Here is a 22,624-nt window from a genome sequence, read left to right on the forward strand (position 1 = left end):
GGAGAAAACTGCCTGTAAGCAAACAAAGTCTAGGGCCACGGAGTCCACCAGAGCAAGAGTTCAAGGGAAGAGGCCTGACCAGTATAACCCACAAGTAAGTTTACTGCCCCATAAACGACAAACTTGAATACAACGGTTAAAGGTTGCAAGGTCGCCTGTGGTCCTGCCTTTTTTCTACTTCCTCCAGGGATCTTCAAGAGCCCCGCACCAGAGGCCCCAGCCAGGATGACAGAAGCTCCTGCACACTGAGCCCAGACCGAGGCACTGCTATATGCATCAGTCACCTCCTTCCGTCCTCGCAGCGACCCTCACTCAGCCCGCGGTCACCACCATTCCCATTTAACAGACAGGCACAGAGAGGGCCGAGGCCCACAGCTGACAAACTGCGGCGCGGAGACCGGCGCCCTGGGCTGTCTGACACCGGGGCGCTCGCTGTCAGCCCGGCGAGATCCCCATCTCCTCTCTCCGGTCTCAATCCACGCCCCCTTTTCCAAATCCCGCGGCCAGCAGGGAAGGGAGAACCAGCTGAGCCGAGCAAGCGGCACCCATCCCTCTCCCCAAAGTTTCAACGCCGGCGGGCCAGGGGGAGGGGGGGTGGGAGGAGAGCCGGCCGGGGGCTGGGAGGGGCTCCGGGCTGAGTGGGAGGGGAGATCGCGGCGGGCAGGAGGGAAGGAGCGCGCGCGCGGCCGGGGCGGGAGGGGCGCAAATGGAGGCAGGGGCCGAAGTTACCGTGTCCGCGGCGGCCGGGCGTCCAGAGCGGGTGTCCGTCTCGGTCCCTCGACGGCGAGGGTCTGGGGCCGCCCCAACGAAAGCGAAACTAAAAGGCCCGGAGCGGCAGGGGGCGGAGTCGCGCGGGGCAGTCTCCTCCCGCTCGCGCTAGTGCGCTCTCCGGAGTTGCTAGCGAGCCCAACGACCCGCTCCAACGCGCGAACCGTCCCGGGAGAGCGCCCCCTGCAGAACTGGTCGCCGGGTCTGCACCACGGTCGGCGCGCGTCGCCCGGGGGGAAGGCGCCCTGGCGAAGTTGGCCGCGCACCTGGAGAGCGTGCTGGGTAAAGCTGGCCGACAGCTCTACGACCCCGAAGCCGTGCTCACGGTCCCCGGGGAGAGCACCTTCTGCACCGCCAGCAGCACTCCAAGTGACCCGGGAACGCGCTCTGCAAGCCTGCCCGGCGCAAAGCCCCAGCCGCGCACGCGGAAGAGCGCGCTCCGGGGACTTCGCGGCGCTCGACGCCCCAGTGCTCGCCAGGGGCGCCCCTCCTTCTCTCCTGCCGCTACTGTACCCCGTCTGCACCTCTACTCGGGCTTCCGCACCAGTATCCAGTATCAGGGACCCAGTCCCACAGCCAGAGGGCTTTTCCCCAGCCAGGCCCTCGACCCCAATCTGTGCTGTGGGCGCCCCAACCCTGGGGAAGGGAGTGTGCTCGGCGCCCGCAGCAGCTGGTTACCTTATCCGGGCCGGGCTTCTGGGGCCAGCCGTGGGGTTGCCGGTGGGCTTCCGGTGTCCACTCTTGGGGACGCCTCGGTTCGCGTGTAGACGGTAGGACCCCGAACTCCTCCCTTAGGCGAGTTCCCGCCTCGCAACTCGGAGAACTTGTCTGGAGGTAGCGCCAGAATCCGTCCCGCTATATTTATGGAGCGCCCCCAACTGTCAGCCACTGGACATGTGCCCGCGACTTGGTCTAACGCGGGAGGGACCATGCTCTTCCCGGGTTTCACCTCACTCCTATCCCTGCGCCCCCACACACGTGCACGCACGCACGCGCACATGCGCACCACTCACACTTTTGCCTTTCTAAGCCCTTGGGGCTCCGGCCGGTGCCTCCAATGCCTTTCGCTCCGAGGCTCCTCAGGACAGAAACTAATTAACTCGGTCAGACTCCGGTGTGAGTATCTGAGAAGAAATCACACTTTTATCTATCCCAGAAATAATTGCTTTTAAAGAACTTTCAACACCTTGAATGAAAGGGAACCTTCATGGCGTGAGATCAGGCAAGAACCATATCTTTTCTTTGTGTTTGCTTGCTTTACCTGGGCCTCAGACTTCAGTATTGTTTCTAGAATCTCGCCAGGTAAGGATACTTTCTTGGCTTAAGGAAGGCTGGCCCCAGGTAAGGGTCAGGGCATAATTATAGTTTATTCTGCAAAAATCTTGAATTCCTGAATATTTTAAACAGTTACACTATTTCCAGTGTGGCCATGCAATAGGCTGAAAGTTTGTGTTCCTGGTTAAACATCCCCCCCCCATTAATATGTTGAAACTTAATGCTCAACGTGATGGCATTAGGAGTTCGGGCTTTTGGGAAATGCTTAAATCATGAGGGTGGGGCGCTGGAGAGTGGGATTAGTGCCCTTAGTTAAAAAAAGGCTGGACGGAACTTTCTAGTCCCTGTCACCTTATGAGGACATAGGCACAAGAAGTTGCTGTCTGCATCCCCAAGGAGGGCTCTTACCAGAACCTGGTTATGCTGGCACCCTAATCCTGGACTTCTAGCCTCCAGAATGGTGAGAAATAAGTTCCTGGTGTTTATAAGCTACATGGTCTGTAGTATTTTATTATAGCAGCCCACACAGGCTAAGATAGGCTGCATTACTCTATTTAGCATCCGTGTTTCTGAAATGTCCGTGGTAACTAAGTCCTGTAGACAGTAAGATAGTTTGCTTTTTAAAGGAATTCAATTGTGAATTATTTAAGAAATGAAAACTTCCTACCAGTAAAGAAAATTAGTTACTAATTTATAAATGTAAGTTTTTCAGGTTACTCGTGAAATAGAGTGAAACACGATGTTAGATTTTGGAAGGGGCCTTAATATCCAATCCCTCTGCTCATTTTATAAAGAATCTGAGGCTCAGAGAAATGGCCCATATCACAGACTTGCTACAGGCAGAACCAGAATCAGGTTGCCTTAAAAAAATAAATGAATTTTCCTTCCTGTTCTTTCCTGGAGAATCGGGCTCTCACAGAGGCTTCTCCAGTGACCAGCTACTGCTCTGCCTGGTAGCCAGCAGAACCCAGCAATGCTGAAGGCACTGGAAGAATTCCAGTGACAGACCTTCCTATGAACAGCTCTCTCTAGCACCCAGAGGGTAGAGTTCCAGAAGGTTCTAGAGGATAGATTTCTAGCAAGTTCCACCAGCGTGGCACCACAGTGACTTTTCTGCCATCTAGTGAGCCACAGACATACTCTCTCCAACAGGGTTTGGAACTTAGCCCTGGGGTGGGGAGTGGTGGGGGGCTCTGTATCTCAGCTCTAGGTAGGGGTAGCAGCCTGTTATGTGATGTGACGTGATGTGATGTGTTGTTATAGGCCACCCACCATGGTAATTAGCTCAGAATAACACATTTGACTTTACTGGCTCACTCAAACCCTCACTCCTGCCTTACGGAAGCACTCCCCAAAGTCCTCACCTCGAGCTGTGCTTTTGGGAGAACCTAAACTAAGGTCGACACACAGCCTCAGCATGGGAGGAACAGCTCCAGTCTAAGCAAAGTGACAGTGACAGAGCAAAAGGTGGGGAGCTTTCTCGTCATTCTGAATTTGCCATCTCTGTAATTTCAAAACCATTTCACATCCATGGTCCTGGAGGGCACTGGAAATGACTCAGAGCGAGGAAGAATGACCTCATATTCTGGATGACAGAACCAAGGTACCAAAAGATCTTGACCAGCTGAAGCAATGGGGCCACCATCAACAGGAGGAAATTGAAGAGATTAATCAGTGCTATGTTTAAGTTCAAAAAAAATAAAAATCAATTACCCACACACTGAACACGATAGCCATTAATGTGAAACGAAATGTGGGGTTTTTCACTGATCACAATTTCCCTGTGAGTCAAGACTTCAAAACAAAACAAAACAAAAAACAACAAAAAACCCACAAAGAAACGTGGGACAGTGTTGGCAGAAACATCCAAATCAAGGACCAAGACTCTCCACGGTCTGCTCTGGCTCATGACAACCAAACCCAAGTCCTGGACGCTCTGCTGATGGGACAGCATATCAGACATGTCTCAGGAGCCACTTTAGAGCCACACAGCCTCACCTGTCTCACTTGTGCCGGCCCAGGCTCAGCAGGGGCAGCAGGCTCCGTGTGGGCTTGCCATCATCACGGGGGCACAACCAACAGTGTCTTGGGCCTTCTGTTGCCCTTCGCTTTCCCCCTGTAGCTGTTGAGGCATAAGATGCTGTGGGACGCCATGGGCATCCCCACAGCACAGACGTGTAGGGGAGTTAACACCCAATGGGGCAGAACTTTCACCAAAGGGAGATGGGCCACAAATACATTCCTCCACCTTCCTTGATGTAGCAGATGTTCCCGAGTAGCAGTTGTTTATACGGCCTCTTGGAAGATGGAGATCAAGCAGTCCAATGCACCTCACATCAGCTAGTGGCTACTTTGACAATGAACCTTCATATTGACTCTCACCCCTCCATTTCCTGCCTCCTCACTTCTGCTTCCTGGGTCTTCAATGCTCAGTAAAGTCCTTAAACATAAGCCTTTGCTTCATGTTCTGTTTTCTGGGGACCCCAGGCCAATCCTGAAGGCCACAGGAGTGTTGTGTGCTTATCAGCTAAGGCTTGGATGGCCTGAGGTAGTCACCGTGGCAAGGGGGAGGGCTCTACCGGATGTGAGCGCGGTGCGATGGGCAAAGGTGAGTTGGCCCACAGTGCCGGCAAGGCAGACCAGGGCTGTGTCAATCTTACCCCAACACTGAGTGGTCACTGAGTTCCTTACAGGATCCATTTCCAGTTCACTGGGATGGTTTCTCCTCATGACTTCTGATCTAATAATGCCTTTTAAAAGCAGAAGTGATAGTACAGATCAAATTGAACCTCTTCATTCTGGTAATTTCTGTTTTCGAGAGGTTGAGTGAGAATCGGCTGCAGCTGTCCAGGGCAATCATACCTTAGAAGTGTTCACGTGGCTTTTACCTTAAATGAAATCTGACTGTAATTCCACATCCCTCTGGATTGGGGCAGAGTCCTCTCTCAGTGGTTACTGGGGTTTGCAGCCCACTTCCAGGTCAGGCTTGAGAAGCCTGGTATAGAGCAGAATGTTCTGGGAAGGCTTCGAGTCTTTGCTCTTTGTTGTTCCCATTTGCTCAAGCTTCCTGCACCACCTTCCAGTGTGGGAGTCTTCCAGAGCCCGGAGTCCCTGCCTAGAGTCCCCTTCCTGCTGAGAGAGCAGCCTAGGGCCCCACTATCTCTCTGTGGGAACTTCAGACTGCAGCCCCTCCTTAGTTTCCTGTGAGTGTTACTTTCTACTTTTCTTCACTTGCTTTGCAGCCTTCCCCTGGCCCCCCACCCCGCCCCAGCTAACACAAAACAAAAGTACTGCTGACTTCTCTCCACCAGGGACCTCCAGCCCCCCACCCCGCCCCAGCTAACACAAAACAAAAGTACTGCTGACTTCTCTCCACCTAGGGACCTCCAGCCATCATCTCAAGAGTGTTTAGACCAAAGGTCACTAAGGGGTAGCCTGCCCAAGTCCTGGACTCTCTGCTGCCCCTGCCCTTGTGTTATTCCCAGTGTTTTACAAAACAGAGACTTTGATGTGTAAATGCAAGTGTTTGGCTTCCCTGGACAAGTCAGTATTTGGCAGGGCTAGGTACTGATTCCCTCAAGACAAGTTGCCTGGGATTGAGGAGTGGTGGTTGCATCAGATGGGGCATGTGCCCGCCCTTTTGGGAAGGTCCCTAATATGACTTATGACTTCACTTCTGGCCTCTGTGGGCATTTTGGTGGGAGTATTAAGTTTGTTTCATTGATTCAGTACGTACTTATTGTGCATCTTTTCTGTGTCAGGCCTTGTGCTTGGCACTAGAGATAGAAATGACAAGGACCAGGGATCCTGTTTTGATTGAATTTATATTTTGATGGAGGAGACAGATAATTTTAAAAAGCAGAGATTCTAATATTCAAGATATCAGGTGGGGGTTAACTGCCATTAAGAACATAAAGCAGGGTTAGGGTCATGGGAGGCAGTGAGCTGAGGGATGGGAACAGATGAGGTACCATCTTTTGTAAGCTGTTTCTAGAAGGTCTGTTTTAAGGTGACATGTAGAGGACAATGAAGTCAATGGAGGAGCTACAGAAAGCCAGGAAGAGAGGACTTGTCTTTAGGCTGCCCCACTTCAGGCCCAGGAGGCAAGAGAATAAACAGACAGATCTTAGAACAGCCCAGGATAACATAAGGGCCCAACCACTGAGAGATCTAGTGTGTTCTTAGTTTTGCATTCGAGCAGAAGTTCAACACAAATAAATATCTTAATCAGTTTTCAGCCTCACTGTTGTAAACATTTTCGAAATTGATTTTTTAAAATTTATTTATTTATTTGAGATAGATGTGGGGGGAGTGACAGAGGGAGAGATTGTTCAGGCAGACTCCCCGCTGAATGTGGAGCCCAACACAGGGCTTGATCTCAGGACCCTGAGATCATGACCTGAGCCGAAACCAAGAATTGGGTGCTCAACCGACTGAGCCACCCAGGCGCCCCATGTTGTAACCACTTTTAATAGATAAAGCCAAAATTTCAAATACAGTGTTTACGCTTCCCACGGATTGAATCAATCCTGTTTTATCTCTTATATTTTTGGGAGCCGGCCTCTCTGCTTCAGTCATAGGCCGCATAGAGCAAGCTTTTCTAAATTGGATTGTTGGATGAGTGTAGGTCCTATCTCTTTGTATTCTTTTCTTGGGTTATGATCACAGTTCGTGTTAAACTACTACATGCTGCCTAGTCATACACGAGGATTCGGTCACCCACATAAACATGATGCTGTTGTGAGTTCATTTTTCTATTTAGAGAAACATGTCAGCTAGAAATACCTCCACCTAATTTCCCAGGCGCATGCGTGCTGAGTGAGTGGCCAAAATAGCCCCTTGAGTAAGTGGCAGCTTTAAAAGCCATCCAGCTGCTGACTTCAAACTAGAAGGTCAGCAAAGGAAAGTGGAAGTTGGATTTCGAGTGATCAAGGTGCCTACGGGGATTTCACGGTGGTCAGGATTTTGGAGACTTGCACAGCTAGCCTGGGACTTTTCCTTGGATTTCTTGCCCGTTGCCTAGCTTTGTCTTCTCTCTTCGGACATCAGGATGAATGTGCAGGCTTGCTCCAGGTGTGGGTATGGAGTTTATCCTGCCGAGAAGATCAACTGTCTCGATCAGGTCAGTGGACCTTTCTTGGCCTTTGGAAATAATAACCAATATGGGAGACTTATCTTCTCGCATATGGACATGTAGGGTTTTTTGAACCATCAAAACAAGATGTATTTCTCCTCTTTCTTCAGTTCTACCCATTTCTATCTCTGTCTTCTATGTTGCCTTGCAAAAAAAGGTTATTCATTTATTTAACATATTGTAGTTGTGTGTGTGTGTGTGTGTGTATTACCATTTTATCTCTAAGGATCCATTACCTGGAAATGTATAAGAATCCTGAGTCTGGAAGAAAAGGTAATTTTGCTACATCTTTTTCTATATTATTTCCAGATCTGGCATAAGGCATGTTTTCACTGTGAAGTTTGCAAGATGATGCTGTCGGTTAATAATTTCGTGAGTCACCAGAAAAAGCCATACTGTCATGCGTAAGTGTTTGGTGTCCCATCTCACCACCTCTTGGGTTTTATTTATTTCTTAACAAGTAGCCAACCAAAGCTTCCAATCACACAGCCCAGAGTTAAATCCAAGAAATATCTTCCCCAAAGTTTTCCTTTATATATAATCAATGAAGAGCCCTAAGGCAGGATTTTATGCAAAGGACAGAAAGTTTAAATTTTCAGATTTCTTTTAAGTAAAAAGTCAAATATATCTGCTATAACCCCATGTCAAATCATTAAATACTGTGCAGAAGAGTGTAATGGCCACAGATATGCCTATAGAGCTTTAATTTTTTTCTTTTAAATAATTCCAGAATCCTTTTCTATTTTTTCCAGAAAGTTTTTACGTGACCATTCCCAGTTAAATTTGGTCTCTAAGTTATATATATTGAATTTAATTGATTTCCTTTTTTTTCCTTTAAGACATTGCCTGGAAAATCATAAACTTAATTATTAAGTTTTATGTTTATCAGCTTTTTAAAAAATGACTGTACTTTTAGGGATAGTCACTCAATCATCTAAAGAATATTTCTAATTTTGGTTTATATCTATTTTTTCTAGCCATAACCCCAAGAACAACACTTTCACAAGTGTCTATCATACTCCATTAAATCTGAATGTGAGGAAGTCCCCAGAAACCATCCATGGGGTAAGTGACTTAATTTTGAATTTCAAAATAGCCTTTAAAGAAAATTTCTCAACTCAGGTTTTTAAGTGTCTGTGTTGACATTGAACCTGTTCATGTCTTCATTTATAAGTGCATTTAAGTAACAGATATTGCTGTTTGTCCTACCACAATGTAAGAGCCAAGATAATCTAGCTTGACTATCTGATGTCTCTGTAATCTCCGTCTGCCAGCTCTATTCACATTGATGGCCGTTTACCTGATAGGCCCTGTATAACTAGGTGCCTAATAACCCAAAAGTTTATGTAGCTGGAAAACATTACAAGAGCCTTTCTTTACTTTCTCCCATGATTATTTTGGTATAGAAAATTAAATACCTCTAGTTCCACACTCTTAAAATCTCTCTGAATTCAGCAGTTTTTAGGATTACCAGCAGCCTCTCTTTCTCCTGGGGGCAGGGGTAGGTCAAAGATATTTTGATTTGGCAGTGATGTTTGGATAGACAAGAAAGCCGTGTTGATAAACCAACCTCTTTTGAAAAACCAACAATGGGGTCTTGTCAAATAGCTAGCTACGGCTCGGATGCCTGCATTTATTAAAGTGATGACTCATTTAACTTCTTTCCCCCCGCCCCACGGAAGTTGCTCTGTGGGATGGAGCTACCAACTTTCTAAAATTAGAAAATTGCACAGGAGGTGGAAGGCTGTCAGTGAGCCACCCTCCTCATGTCCCCTCACCTTGGACTGCCTCTTGGGCCTGCCCAGGCCGCCAGTCTCCGCAGAAAAACGTGTGTTCGATAGAGCTTCCCTCACGCCTCCTGCCAAGTAGCTTATTTTGCTAAGAGCCCTGCACTAATTGTGAGCTTATTATTTTTTTTAACATGCTCATGTAACATTTACTGTACAATCGTTTAATCCACTTAATACACATTACTCTCCAATAGGGTAAGTACTATTATTATCCCATTCTGCTGGTGAGGAGCCCGACGTGCAGAGCTGCTCAGACATCACTGATTTCGAAGGATTTGCAAGCCTTAAGCGTTCACAAGCCATTCTAGATTACTGAGAGGCTTCGTTCTTTTAGGATCTTGTTTTCGTGTCTTGACGTCTAAGGGCCGCTACACAAAACTGCGATAAGTACGGAGTGTAGCTCTTAATGAAACAGAATGCCAAGCATTCTGCTGGGCTCTTTATCTTGTCTCACCTGTTCTTCACAAGAATCCTCTGTAATCTCTTACAGTTGAGGAGGCTGAGGCTCAGAGAGGTTAAGTAACCTGCCGGCTTTTACAGCGGGTACCAATCCAGATCTCTCTGACTCTGGAACCCATACCCTAAACTGCTCCGTTGGCCTACTTCTGTGCACATAGTGCCAATTGTCCAGAAGGAAAAAAGCACTTGTTTATGTTTATAAACATCCAGATGTTTCTACCATTGATAGCCAGCATTTGACAGATTCAACCCCAGGAGAAGTACTTACACCATCTGCGTGCTGTTTGTACATATGCTCTTTACAACGAGATCCCTGATATCTTTACTTTTCCACACTCCACTAGCTCTTACCTGGCATGTCCCTACCTTCCAATCATACAACAGGTCACACAATGTTACCTTTCTTTGAGGTGGTAGCGGATTTATTTTCTTTTCACTGTGTGCGACAGGCCCGATCTGGAGGGAGAATTTTGCTGGTTCTGGTTCTAGCCACAGACAGTGATGTGAACTTCCCGGGACGTCTCTGTGTGTGCGCTTGTTTGCTTCTGTGCCAATATGTGTGCGTGTGTATAAATGTGTGTGTGTGCGTATGGGGAGTGTATGTATGTGTGGGTGTGGGTGTGAATAGGTGTGCACGGGCACACACACGTGTGTACGTGGTGTATGGATATACGTATGTGCGTGTGCATGCATGTGTGTGCATATATATGTGTGTGTGTGGTGTGTGTGTGTGTGTACGTCTCTGTGTATATTTGCGTGTACGTGGCGTGTGTGTGTATACATGTATATTTGTGTGTGTGTGTGTGTATGTGTGTGTTATGCCAAACCATTGGCTGTGGAGGTCACTTTCTCCTCCTCCCCCACCAGGAAAAATTTCAAATGGACAGCTGTGCCCCTTCTAGGCCCAGGGTCTTATAGGCACCTGAGGAAGGGGGATGGTTGACTTTCTTGCATCTCTGAGAGATTTTGCCAATTGGATAAAAACAAATTTGTTGCGCATGTGCTAAAAGAAAGAACAAAGGGGATGTTTCAGTGATGGTGATGAAGGAGGAAAGGAAAGAATTTGAGTTGGCATTCAAAGCAGGCTGACATTTTTGTGTTTCCTAGATGTCACCCTTTTGAAAATTAATAAATAAAGAAATGGCTAAGACAAAATTTCCTGTTTGGTAGGTGTGCATGGTATTTGTAGGAGAATAAAACATCTAGATTCTCTTTTTTTCAGAGAAGGGACGTTAGCTCTTAATGCTTCGTCCTTACCTCACAAGTGACACTTAACGGCTTTTTTCCTCTTCCCACTTCCTCAGAATAATCGGAATCTCATGAAAAGTCTCTGGAGAGGCACTCCCCAGTGATGGATTTGTCCCATGCATGGAGGACAACAAATAAGGCTTTCTATTTTGGTCACACTATTCTGATTCCTTAAGGCGATGGCTCTCGAGGAGGGCAATTTTACTCCTCAGGGGATATTTGTGATGTCTGGGGACTTTTTAGAATGTCACAGCTGGCAGGGAGGGGTACTGTTGGCATCTGATGGGTAAGGACCAGCTATGCTGCTAAACGTCCTGCAGTGCCCCAGACAGCCCTGGGAAAAGGAGTTAACCGGCCCCCAATATCAGTAGTGCTGCCGACCAGAAACACTGCTTTCAGTCTATGTCGTGTTCGCGGTTGTTTCTCAAAATCCGGGGGAAGAAGCAGGTAAAGCACTCTCGATTTATATATTTAAAAATACACATATAGTAGCTGCATTGAGCAGGAGCCAGCCTAGAAATTCGATGAGAGGAAGTGCCCTCCATGTGGAAATAGAATTCCTAGATTCTAAGCCTGTTTCTGATTACCCGTTGAATGACTTTAGTTAAGGTCGCTTCTTTGCTTTCAGTTTCTTTCTTCATCTGTAAAATTCATGATTTCAACTTCCGCTTATTAAAATTGCAGGTTTCTGGCCCCATTTTAGACCTCATCCATTATGATATCTGGGTTGGGACCTAAGACCTTTTGATTTCTTCTTTTATGGTGGGTCCTTTTTATGTTGTCTTGAAGAACTCTTTGCCCATCCCAAGAATCCAAAGATACCATTGCGATGTCAGCTCTGCCCAAACTGATCTACACGTTCAATGTAATTCCAGTCGATATCCTGGCATTTCTCGTAGAAATTGACCCACGGATTCCAAAATTGATGTGAACCACACAAGGACTCTAGAATAGCCAAGAAATTCTGAAGAACAAAATTGAAGGACTTTAGTTATGAGATTTTGAGATTTACTACAAAAGTAGTAGTCCTTAACTTGGCGTAGTATTGCATAAGAATAGACAGACTAGTGGAATGCAATCCAAGGTCCAGAAATAGAGCCGCGCATATGTGGTCACTTGAATTATGACAGATGTGCCACTGCGATTCAGTGTAGCAAGGACGATCTTTCAGGAAAGCGGTACTGGAGTTATTGGATATTCGTGTGGAAAAAAAATGAACCTGGACCCCTACCTCACACCTATACACAAAAACTAACTCAAGGTGTATTGCAGGTCAATATGTTAAAGGTAAAATTATAAAGCATAAGAGAACATGTACATGAATTTGGGGAGCCAACAATTTGACAAGCTCCCCGGGTGATTGTTCCACAGACGAAAGTTAAGAACCACCACTCTACAATCTAGCGTTTTCTGAGGTTACTCTAACCTGAATACTAGGGTGTCGTGTGATAAGTTCATTGAGACCTTCCGTCTTTTTAATTGCACTGCTAGCGAGAGCTTTGCACACTGCAGAGGCTCTGTATGCTTCACCTGGCTAGTAAAACAGGTGAAGCCACAGTGCGACTGACAAACACAGTGTGTGTCATTGTGCACTTAACAAGGTTTGCCATTGAGATTTAGAACAATCCCTCCAATTTAACTGTGTGTTGTTTATTTTCTTTCTCTTCTCTGATGGAAACGTTACTGACAACATCTCCATGGTGCAGATTGACTACCAAGATGATGGCGGACAGTTTAAGTCGGTTTTTCACTGGGACATGAAATCCAGGGATGGGACAGCTGCCCCTAATGGGCAGCCCCTGATGAAAGAGGTGAGAGGAGAGGTGTGAATGGGTTTGGGAAAAAAGGAAAAGTATGACACACTCTGCAAGTGAGATGCATTGTGAGTATTACTTCTAGAGAAATTGATACGGCTTTCGTTCACCCAATTTGTGATTCCAGCACTCTACAGAAGACATTCCCCAGTGTGTCGTGGGGTCATCTCCACTGTATCTGCTTCCAGTCCAAACTCACTAGTCAGTTTGTCCCTTCCAACCACTGTGTTTCTGTCCCTGGGAACAACCACCCAGGCTGGAGACCACGGCTGCCCTTCCTCCCTCTGCTACTTCCCTCAGCTCTGCCCCTTGCCCTGCATTTCACTGTCCCTGCTCTGATACACGTCATTTCCTGCTTGGACCTTTGTCAGGGCTTCCCGAATGGCCTCCTCTCTTCTGGCTTTGCCTCTGTCCAGCCTGTCGAGTGACATTGGTCACACGCAGCTTCCTAGATGGCCCTAACTTACTCTTCCTACCACCTGAGCATTTATGCTCACTAGGGAGAGTCTCATCATTTCAAAATTCCTCAGCCATTTATTTTTCATTATACTCATAATACTTGTGTTTTCCCCATTGTAAAAAAAAAAAAAATCCAAAGTACAAAGCTGACCCCTTGTGCACTGTGTCCAATCAGTCCCTCTGCAGAGGTACCTGTCGCCATTAGTCTCGCGGGTATTCTTTCATACTTTGCTTATTTACAAATATGTATCTATGTAATTTATTTCTCAGTACTCCCGTTTGGATACGACCACTGCCACGTACTGAGGGGCCTTTGATGAATCATTTAATCATTCTTTTCTTTGGCTTTCTCATCTATAAACTGAACTTCTGACAATTCCTGATTCACAGAACTATTGTGAAGATTAAAAGAGTGTATAAATGTAAAGATCTTAGAACAATGGTAGGCACAATAAATATTAGCCATTATTTTCACTGAAATTATATATGTGTATTTCTATTGGGATGTGTAAGTTTTTCCATGAAAGAGCCTTGTTTTGCAACTTGTACTTTTCTTTTTTTTTTTTTAAAGATTTTATTTATTTATTTAACAGAGATAGCCAGCGAGAGAGGGAACACAAGCAGGGGAAGTGGGAGAGGAAGAAGCAGGCTCATAGTGGAGGAGCCTGATGTGGGGCTTGATCCCATAACGCCGGGATCACGCCCTGAGCCGAAGGCAGGCGCTTAACCGCTGTGCCACCCAGGCGTCCCTGCAACTTGTACTTTTCAATCAACAAATATCTTGGAGCTATTTCTGTGTCAACCTCCTTTTAAGTTATTGTGGATGGGTGTATCATGAGTGCAACCATTAAGAATGGACGTATCATGTTCTTCTATTGATGGGCAGGGTTCTTTCCAATTTTTTTCCTATTATGAATTTGTAATGGAGACCCTTGTGTGTGACTTCTTTTGGACACAAGTGAGTGTTTCTCTAGAATAGATAATGAAAAATGAGGTTGCTAGGTCAAAGGGTGCACGCCTTTTTAATTTCCATGGCCACTGTCAAATTGCGCTCTGAAATGGCTGTGCATTTGATGCTCTTCTGGGCAGAGGATGGGAATACTTATTCCTCCACACTCTCACCAATATTTGGTATTACCAGATAAAAGTTTTTGATAATTTCTATCATGTTGTTTTAAGTTGAATTTCCCTGATTGCTAGTATGATTGAGCATATTTTCATGTATGAATTATCTGTCTTTCCAGATCTCCAAAACATGGTTCTACCCAACCTGTCCAGTTTGCCCCCACTTCCAAACCACTTGGCTCTCTATCTCTCCCCCTCAATTCCAATCAAACCCATCTCCTCATAGTCTTTCCCGCAAAACCCATCATTGCCTTTATGCTTTTATTCATGGTAGTCCTCACTCCAGGAATTTACTCAACAAACGCTTATTGAATCAATTATGTGCCAGGCACTGTTCCAGGCTGTTAGAATACATCAGTGAACAAAACTGATGAAAATCCCTGCCTTCATGGAACTGACCATCTAGAATGGATGTCCTTCTTTCTCCTTTTGTCCCTGTTAACTGATCTCAGCCTTGGAGGTCCAGCTCAGGTTCCATCTTCTTATCCAGAATGGGGCCCATTGCATACAGATTGCTTCTCAAAACCTTGTGTTTATCATCAATACAGCACACTTAAGCACACAGACATTTTCTAATCACTACTTGTTTCCTATGTTGGTTTCATCTCCTGTATAGGCCACAGATATCTTAAATAAGAAACTGTCTTCCTTTTTTTGGCTTTTCTGTTCCCAGTATTAATTGCTTATCCCAATATTAAGCACATGACAAGTAGTAAGTTTTTGCAGCATGTCTGAATCATGCTGGTTAATCTCGCATCGCCTGTCAATCTAGGGACAGAGATGAGCAAAGAAATGCTAAGTTACATTTGAAACCCTTCTAGAATATAAGTGAATCTCAGAAAGTTCAATTTTTTTAGGATATTAGATTATTTTCTAGGTGAAAAAATTGAACATTTTTCTTAGTTGAGACCCACTGTATGTAGTAGGATTTTATAGTTTTTAGAGAATTTCTCTTATGTTGACAGTGTATGTGAGCGTTGCTAAGTGGGTGGGGGTAGGTCTTACCAACCAAATGTGTGGGGTATGTGTTTATTCATTTGAGTGTTTCCTTTATAGAGAGGCTATTGGACTGGATATGGGGAAGGGAATGCTTGGTGCCCAGGAGCTCTGCCAGACCCCGAAATCGTAAGGATGGTTGAGTCCCGAAAGTCTCTTGGTGAGGTAAGGGCCCTAGAACTTATTCTAGCAATTAATTTGAATGTTTCTTTATATTAAGATTGTGGTAGACAGACTATTGGCCCCTCCCCCAAAGATTACCATGTCCCGATCCCCGGAACTGTGTAACCATTACAATACCTGGCCAAGGGGACTTTGCTAATATGATTAAGTTAAGGATCTTGAGATAGGAACATTACCCTGGATTATTAGGGTAGATGAACGTAATCACAAGGGGTCTTATAAGGAGGAAGGCAAGAGGGTCAGAGTCAGAGACAAGGTGATGTGATAACAGAAGCAGAGGTCCAAACCATTGGGAGCCATACACTAGAAAGCCTCTAGAAAAGGTAAAGAAATGGAGTCTCCTCTAGAGCCTCCAGAAGAGACCAGCCCTGATGGCCCATTTTAGACTTCTGTCCTCCCAGCACTGTAACGGGATTTTAGTAGATTTTCATGTAGTAAAGGCAGTTTTGACCCAGATTATGGAAATCCTTAGCGATTTGCTCATGGTACCTTCTGGTCCTCTCCACACACTCAAGGCACTTGCCCTTTGAAGAAACCACTTGAAACTATCGTCAGTCTTTAGTGACTTTGCCTTTAGCAGATGGAAAGAAAACAGAGACACAAAAACTAGGGGCCATGTCTCATTAGGAGAACTAATCATCAGAGGTACTCAAAAAGTAAGAAGGGAAACCTAACATTTTACTCTCAATGCTGTAGGACTAATTCTAGCCGATGAGTTACAGAAAAGTCTCCCACACATTAACTGCTGCATTATCATACAAGCCTTTGAGTCAAAGGGGTTGTGCTCTCTTTGGGTCCCTTGGGTTGGGCCAAGTTCCACATAATTTGACATAAGCCCTGAAGGGGAATCCCTTTGACCTGGGAAATAGGATTTTTTCAGTGTCGAATGTGTTATTCAAATCACCAGTGGAATAACATTTTCGAATTTACTCCAGGTGATTGAAATGGTTTCCAACTACCTTATAAATCCAGTTGCATTGGTTCTGATGATGCTTGCAATTATAATTTTATTTGTTCTTATCTGATACCATATTGGTTCTCGTGCTGACGTTGACTCTGACCAGCAGGAGTATACAGAAAACTATGAGCAACAGAGAGGCAAGGGGAGCTTTCCAGCCATGATCACGCCTGCTTATCAAAGAGCCAAGAAAGCCAACCAGCTGGCCAGCCAAGTGAGCGTCCCAGTGCTTATTCACCTTAGATTATGCTAATTTTTGTCACTAATGAAATTCTAGGATTCAAATAAAAACCAGTAAGGGAGTGCTTATGGACAGTAGGTGTCATTAGTATGGGATTATGGAAAAAACTGTGCTCTTATGTCTTCCCTATCTGTTATCCTCTGTGCCTTGATTGGGCCATATCTAGCAAATGGAGAGACCAGCTAGCTCCTCCAAAACTGGACCAAATAATTTCTCGAGGTCACTTTAACAGTTCAGACACTGATTCTTAGTAAGTGGATGGCATGTCCTTCTGAGGAAGAACCAAGCTTTTTGCCTAGGACCATTCTCCTGCACCTGACACAGTAACACTGATGCTTTCTGAAGAGGAGCTTATGAAGCCAGCACTAAAGAATGGGCTATAGGCTTGTGTTGAGTCTAGCCTGATGGTATAGCTTCAGGACAGCTGCAAGGAAGGGTTCTCACAAAGGCTGGTGGGTATGACCTTGACTCCATGCTGTCTCTTCATCAGGTGGAATACAAGAGAGGGCATGATGAGCGTGTCTCCAGGTTCACCACGGTGGCGGATACCCCTGAGCTGCTACGGGCCAAGGCAGGGGGACAGCTTCAAAGTGATGTAAGAAATGATGGAGGCCTAGAGGCCTTTAAGATTTTCCTTTCCTTCCTTCCTTGGAGGTGGCGGGAAGAAGAATGGAGGAGGCCTCTTGGTCCCACATGGGAGCCAGGGAGAACTTTCTAAGGTCAAGAATGGTCAAGTCAGGGGCGCCTGGGTGGCTCAGTTGTTAAGCGTCTGCCTTTGGCTCAGGGCGTGATCCCGGCACTCTGGGATCGAGCCCCACATCAGGCTCCTCTGCTGGGAGCCTGCTTCTTCCTCTCCCACTCCCCCTGCTTTTCTCTCTCTCATTGGCTGTCTCTCTCACTGGCTGTCTCTGTGTCAAACAAATAAATAAATAAAATCTTAAAAAAAAAAATGGTCAAGTCAGATAAGTCAGCCAGCACAGACCTTGTGAAAACTCTTCCTTAGAGAGAAAACTTAGTATCAGTCACAAATCAGATGTATGTGATTAATCTGAAAAAATTTAGTCCTTGTCGCTGCAAATTATAGAACATAACTTCTTTTTTTTTTTTTAAAGATTTTATTTATTTATTTGACAGAGAGAGACAGCCAGCGAGAGAGGGAACACAAGCAGGGGAAGTGGGAGAGGAAGAAGCAGGCTCCCAGTGGAGGAGCCTGATGTGGGGCTCGAACCCAGAACACTGGGATCACGCCCTGAGCCGAAGGCAGACGCTTAACCACTGCACTACCCAGGCGCCCCTAGAACATAACTTCTAAGGAATTTCTATTTGCCTTTTCATAGCCCACTTGTTCCCTAGCATAATAAGACCAAGAACTTAGTCTTCTTCTAAGTGGGAACTGTAAGCACAAATCCAGGTTCAGCTTAACGAGTGGCTTCCATTTGCCTTGGGTTGAGAAGCCTCTTTTGTCTCCTAGACTAGACTGGTGGCTCCTTGAGGGCAAAAGCCTTCTTCCTCTGCCTAGCCCCACCACCTGGCCCACAGCCCATGCTTCAAAAGTATGTGTTGAATTCTGCATTGAGTGTCTCCATATAACAGGCTCTGTGCTGGGTTTTGGGAAGTAAAAAGGTAAAGAAGATGCATGTGGTCCATCAAGCCATAAGCCAATGATGATGCCACAGGGGCTGTGACAGGGTGATGTGAGGGCATCATGCAAGCCCGTGGCAGGGCTTCTCATCAGACAGCCTGGTATATCGTGGGATTGTGGCATGAAATTCATTTTCTTTTTTCATGTTCCAGGTGAGATACACAGAAGACTATGAACAGCAGAGAGGGAAAGGCAGTTTTCCTGCTATGATCACACCTGCTTATCAGATAGCCAAGAGAGCCAATGAGCTGGCCAGTGATGTGAGTGTCCATGACAGTGTATTCGTGGTAGGGGAGGAAGTTACACGGGCCTGGCGAGTACAACTTCCTGTCTGCTTTTGCATGCACCATGGTCCAGGGAGTAGCTTTCCTTCACAGTTTTGAATCGGTTTTACTTTTATGCCTAAGACGCACTTCCTGGACCCAAGCAGAAAGAGAACATTCCACCAGATGTTCGTTTTTACTCTTCTGGCTTCTGTGCATAGAAGGTGAAATTCACCAGGCTTGTCCTTTCCCTTCATTTAGGTGAGGTACCATCAACAATATCAAAGAGAAATGAAGGGAATGGCTAGTCCGGCTGCTGGAGCTGCAGGCACAAGGGAATGCATGGACCAGTATGGCCAGGTAGGGGATGAAATCACTCCCTGGGAGCCTGCCCTTTCTGATGGTCAGTTCTTGGTGTGTCAGTAGCCCACTGGCCTATCACCCAACTGATGGCTCTTAAATCAGGGGTTGGGCTGTGGTTTATCTAGCCCTATTTACGAAAGGTGGATTTTTCTAAGTCAGAAAGTAACGACAATTACACTGGGCTCAGCTTGATCCACGTAGGAAAACAGTTTCTAAGCACTTTTTCTTTTCTTTTTTTAAAATAAAGAACCGCTATCAAGATGGTGAATTTGCCAAGAATAAAGCATTCTCACCTCTTCATTGAAGAATGGTCCCAAAGCCTAAGACTGGCTAGTTTTCTCTCATCGCTGTATGAGCTCGAAAGGGATCCAAATGCACTTCTGGAAGAATATTGGGCACTTCACTGAGTAGCAGGGCTCGTTTCTTAGAAAGTACATATCTGGTCTAGGTTGCTAGATGAAGCAGTTTGCCAGAGAACGCAAATCTTTTCCCCAATTTCACTTCTCACGTGAACTACCTAGTGACAGGGCATAAAAAGGTTGAGATGATAATGAGAAGCTAATTTTTATTTGTACATCCCCCCATATTTTCTCATGCTGAACAGGTGTAGGAGAGAAAGGGAACATTATCTTTTCACAGTTGGAAGTAAAGAATATTGGAAGGCTAAGTGCGTGTACTGGAAGAGTACGTTCAGTGGGCTTAGTTGATTTTTTAAAATTAATTGGAGAGTTGTTTGAATTTTTTTTATCAGTGGTTAGATTCTACGACATACATGATTTATTCAACATACATAATTTATGAAAGGAAACAAGTTGTTTCTTTTCTTTAGGAGAGTGTCTAGGGAGACACTCATGTAAGACTTGGGATGTGTGTGAAGATGAGGTGTGACCCCTTTGCAAATGTCTATCTGAGCAACAGTGTTCAGTCTTAAATGAAAAAGTCCATTTTGTTAAATTCTATAAGTTGCTTAAATGGCTTCAGGGTTTTAAACTCAATGAAATTATGTTTTTATGGGTTTCATGGTTTAAATCTATTGTAGAGAAGATAACTTTTAAAAATCACTTTAAAAAATATTTGATTCCTATATTTGGCAGAAAATATTTTGTTCTAAGTGTGGCCAGTGCTTTTCTGCCAAGGCATGAGCGTGTCTAGACATATCTATACACATCGATGAGACGTAACCTCACGGCGTCGTAGTTCGTTCTTGCTTATTAGGACATCTTGGCTGAAGTTTCCGGTCGTGCTAATAACAAATCTAAGAATCAAAGTGGGTGTCTTTTGATAGCACCGCCAACAACTGTCGAGAGGATCAGCCTTGTGTGGCATTTCCTTGTGTGATTTAGCAGGACCCGCCACGCATGAGTAGGAGGGAGTGAGAGAGAAGCAGACAGACAGTCAGATAAACTATACATATCTGTAGTGCCTAAAATGCCAAACAATTCATTCTTCCTCTTCACGAATAACTGTTTTTTTAGGTCAATGGACTATATCATGTAATCGCCTTATTGTTTGTAACTAGTGAATTCCCCAGCAGGATTGAGTGTCTCACTAAAAGATTTACACACCCAACATAGATACATATAAGCAGAGAAGTTAAAATAAAGCTACAAGCCAGCCCCCACCCATAGAGCAGAAAGGGCAAAAGGGGATTACCAAAGAATTTGGGAGCCTTCATTATTATTATTTTATTTTAGCTTAACTTTTTTACTCGTTGCATTCCGCCCAGAACATTTTGGCAACCAAACATAAAGGAGCACTCAGGCTAAACAATTGTCATTACTGGATAAAGGGGAAGCCTAGACTTTCTAATTTGACCCAACTGTTTTGTTTAAGAAAATGTGTGTGCCAGACTCCGACCCTGGTGCGGGAGCGGGGCAGGTCCTTGCCTTGGAGGAAGCTGGAGGGAGACGGAGTCATGAGCCTGAGGGGGCATGTAAGGCTGTTTCAGATTGGTGGGAGCACAGATGAGGAAGCAGCCGATTCTGCCTGGGGCAGGACTGGAAATGAGGGAAGAGTTTCCCAGAGAGAAGGTAGAATCAGACAGGGTACATCCCCCTACCAGGAAAGGTTTATGCTACTGACATCATGACAGTTCCATGAGAGAGAAGGTTTTCTTTTGTGGGAATGGGTGGGTGGTGTGGGGAAGAGGAAGGAAGAAACAGGCTTGGATGATAATTGTCTGAAATATACATTTAGTCCCATTTAGAGTCTCTTAGGGCAATTTGAAATTTCCCCCCAAATACAAAAAATTCAAATAGTTATAAAATGCATTTCTTTTTGGCAAATATCATACATCGCTGAGAAAACAGTATCTGGGATGTTAATGGGTTTCTTTGCATAGATCTGCCAATGGGCCCAAGAAAGGCAGCATTTGAGATGACTGGAAGGCAGAGGGACCTCCCTGGTGTCAGATATGAGATGCGTACTTCATAATCCATGGGTCTAGGAGACTTGTAGAATGTCTGGAACAGGCTCTAGGAGAGTTCATTTCCAACCCCCTATCCATTCAGGGAGGGGAGCATCACTGATGGAAATTTTCGATTGGCCCAGCAGGGTTACTTGGAGAACTATCAGGAGCACAGAGGAAAAGGCAGCTTTCCCGCCATGATCACCCCAGCGTATCAGAATGCCAAGAAGGCCAACGAACTCGCTAGTGATGTGAGTACCACACTGGGACAGCCCGCAGAGCCTCCCAAGCAGAGGAGAAATGAGACTTTGAAGACGGGGCTTACGCGAAGCCTACACGCAGATCAATTGATTTAGAGCTGAGCCAGAGTAAAATGTTAGCCCCCAATTTCTCTCCAAATTTCTGACATCTCCTTCTTTCATTCAAACTGTTCGGTCACATTTATCTGCTTCAGAGGAGCGTGACACCAACAAACGGTGAAACTCACTTTAGGTGAGTTCAAGCAAGTGCAGATGCTGGTCCAGCCAGATTAGCTGGGATTAGGAGAGTCTTCGCAAAATAAGCCATCTAGAAATCTAGCACTTTAGGGGAACAGCTGATTAAAGCAGGTCATATGATTATCAAACTGGGAATAACCCAGTGGATAAAATGATTTTTATTTGCAGAATGCTGACCAGCTGGCGGTCCTTGAAAGATAGGCTATAATTAACCTCGGCCGAGTGGTGTGCACGCATAGATCTAACAGGCCAGCTCGAGCTTGTTCTATATATAGTTAGAAGCCACGCATGAGTTTCACACCCCCTTTGCCCTTCTCCTTTGCTCTGTGCTATTCAATTATACCCATTTGCCCAGCACAGTGCATTCTTGACCCAAGAGGGGAAGTAAAACACATAATTCACTTTGCCCCTCATTAGCAGGTTAGATGAGAAAAGATGTTGGAACCATGGGCAGACTAGATTTGGAATTACACCTTTTGGCATGCTTGATTCAAGACGTTTCTTCATGCAGAATTAGAGAATAAAGTACACCAAGTGTGAAAAGGGCCGGTAAAACTTTAATACAAAAGGGACTGAGTGGTTTATGGATTTCATGGAGGAAAAAAAAAAAAAGCCCATGTGATTTTTTTTTTTCCCTTCAGAAAATTCTCTTCAGTAAATCCTGACATTAAATGCGGGGTCATTTTGGAGTAATTTCTCTCACGGAGCATGAAAACAACAACTCTGGGCCCTTTTTGTATGCTTCTTTCAGATAAAATACAGGCGGGACTTCAATAAGATGAAAGGCCCTGCACATTATCACTCCCTCCCAGCCCAAGACAACTTGGTTCTCAAGCGGGCCCAGAGCGTGAACAAGCTTGTGAGCGAGGTGCGTACGGGGGACCGCAGACGGGGCAACCCCAGCGTGAAAAACTATGTGCAATGCCGCGGGAACTACACACGGTCACCAGTTCCCAGGGAACAAATGGGCAGTAAAGAAAAGCAACTCTCAAGAGAGCCTAG

At 45.5% G+C, this 22,624-nt stretch overlaps 2 protein-coding genes across 2 annotated transcripts in view; one reads left to right on the forward strand and one right to left on the reverse strand.

Moving 5' to 3' along the window:
• The window catches only part of CASP7 (caspase 7), a 31,395-nt gene extending 30,508 nt beyond the window's left edge, over positions 1-887 (reverse strand). The window contains exon 1 of the mRNA XM_040624173.1: positions 730-887. The gene's annotated coding sequence lies outside the window, so the exon portion shown is untranslated. The remainder of the gene's footprint in view (positions 1-729) is intronic.
• A 6,096-nt stretch (positions 888-6,983) lies between these two features.
• LOC103657298 (nebulin related anchoring protein) overlaps positions 6,984-22,624 on the forward strand; it is a 69,400-nt gene continuing 53,759 nt past the window's right edge. The window contains exons 1-11 of the mRNA XM_040624430.1: positions 6,984-7,165; positions 7,487-7,581; positions 8,155-8,242; positions 12,381-12,485; positions 15,129-15,233; positions 16,319-16,423; positions 16,941-17,045; positions 18,245-18,352; positions 18,617-18,715; positions 21,272-21,376; positions 22,374-22,490. Of these exons, the coding sequence (XP_040480364.1) occupies positions 7,094-7,165; positions 7,487-7,581; positions 8,155-8,242; positions 12,381-12,485; positions 15,129-15,233; positions 16,319-16,423; positions 16,941-17,045; positions 18,245-18,352; positions 18,617-18,715; positions 21,272-21,376; positions 22,374-22,490 (1,104 nt within the window). The 5' untranslated portion in view covers positions 6,984-7,093. The remainder of the gene's footprint in view (positions 7,166-7,486; positions 7,582-8,154; positions 8,243-12,380; positions 12,486-15,128; positions 15,234-16,318; positions 16,424-16,940; positions 17,046-18,244; positions 18,353-18,616; positions 18,716-21,271; positions 21,377-22,373; positions 22,491-22,624) is intronic.

This window comes from Ursus maritimus, unplaced genomic scaffold (assembly GCF_017311325.1).
Source record: "Ursus maritimus isolate PB19 unplaced genomic scaffold, ASM1731132v1 scaffold_7, whole genome shotgun sequence".
NCBI classification, from domain to species: Eukaryota; Metazoa; Chordata; class Mammalia; order Carnivora; family Ursidae; genus Ursus; species Ursus maritimus.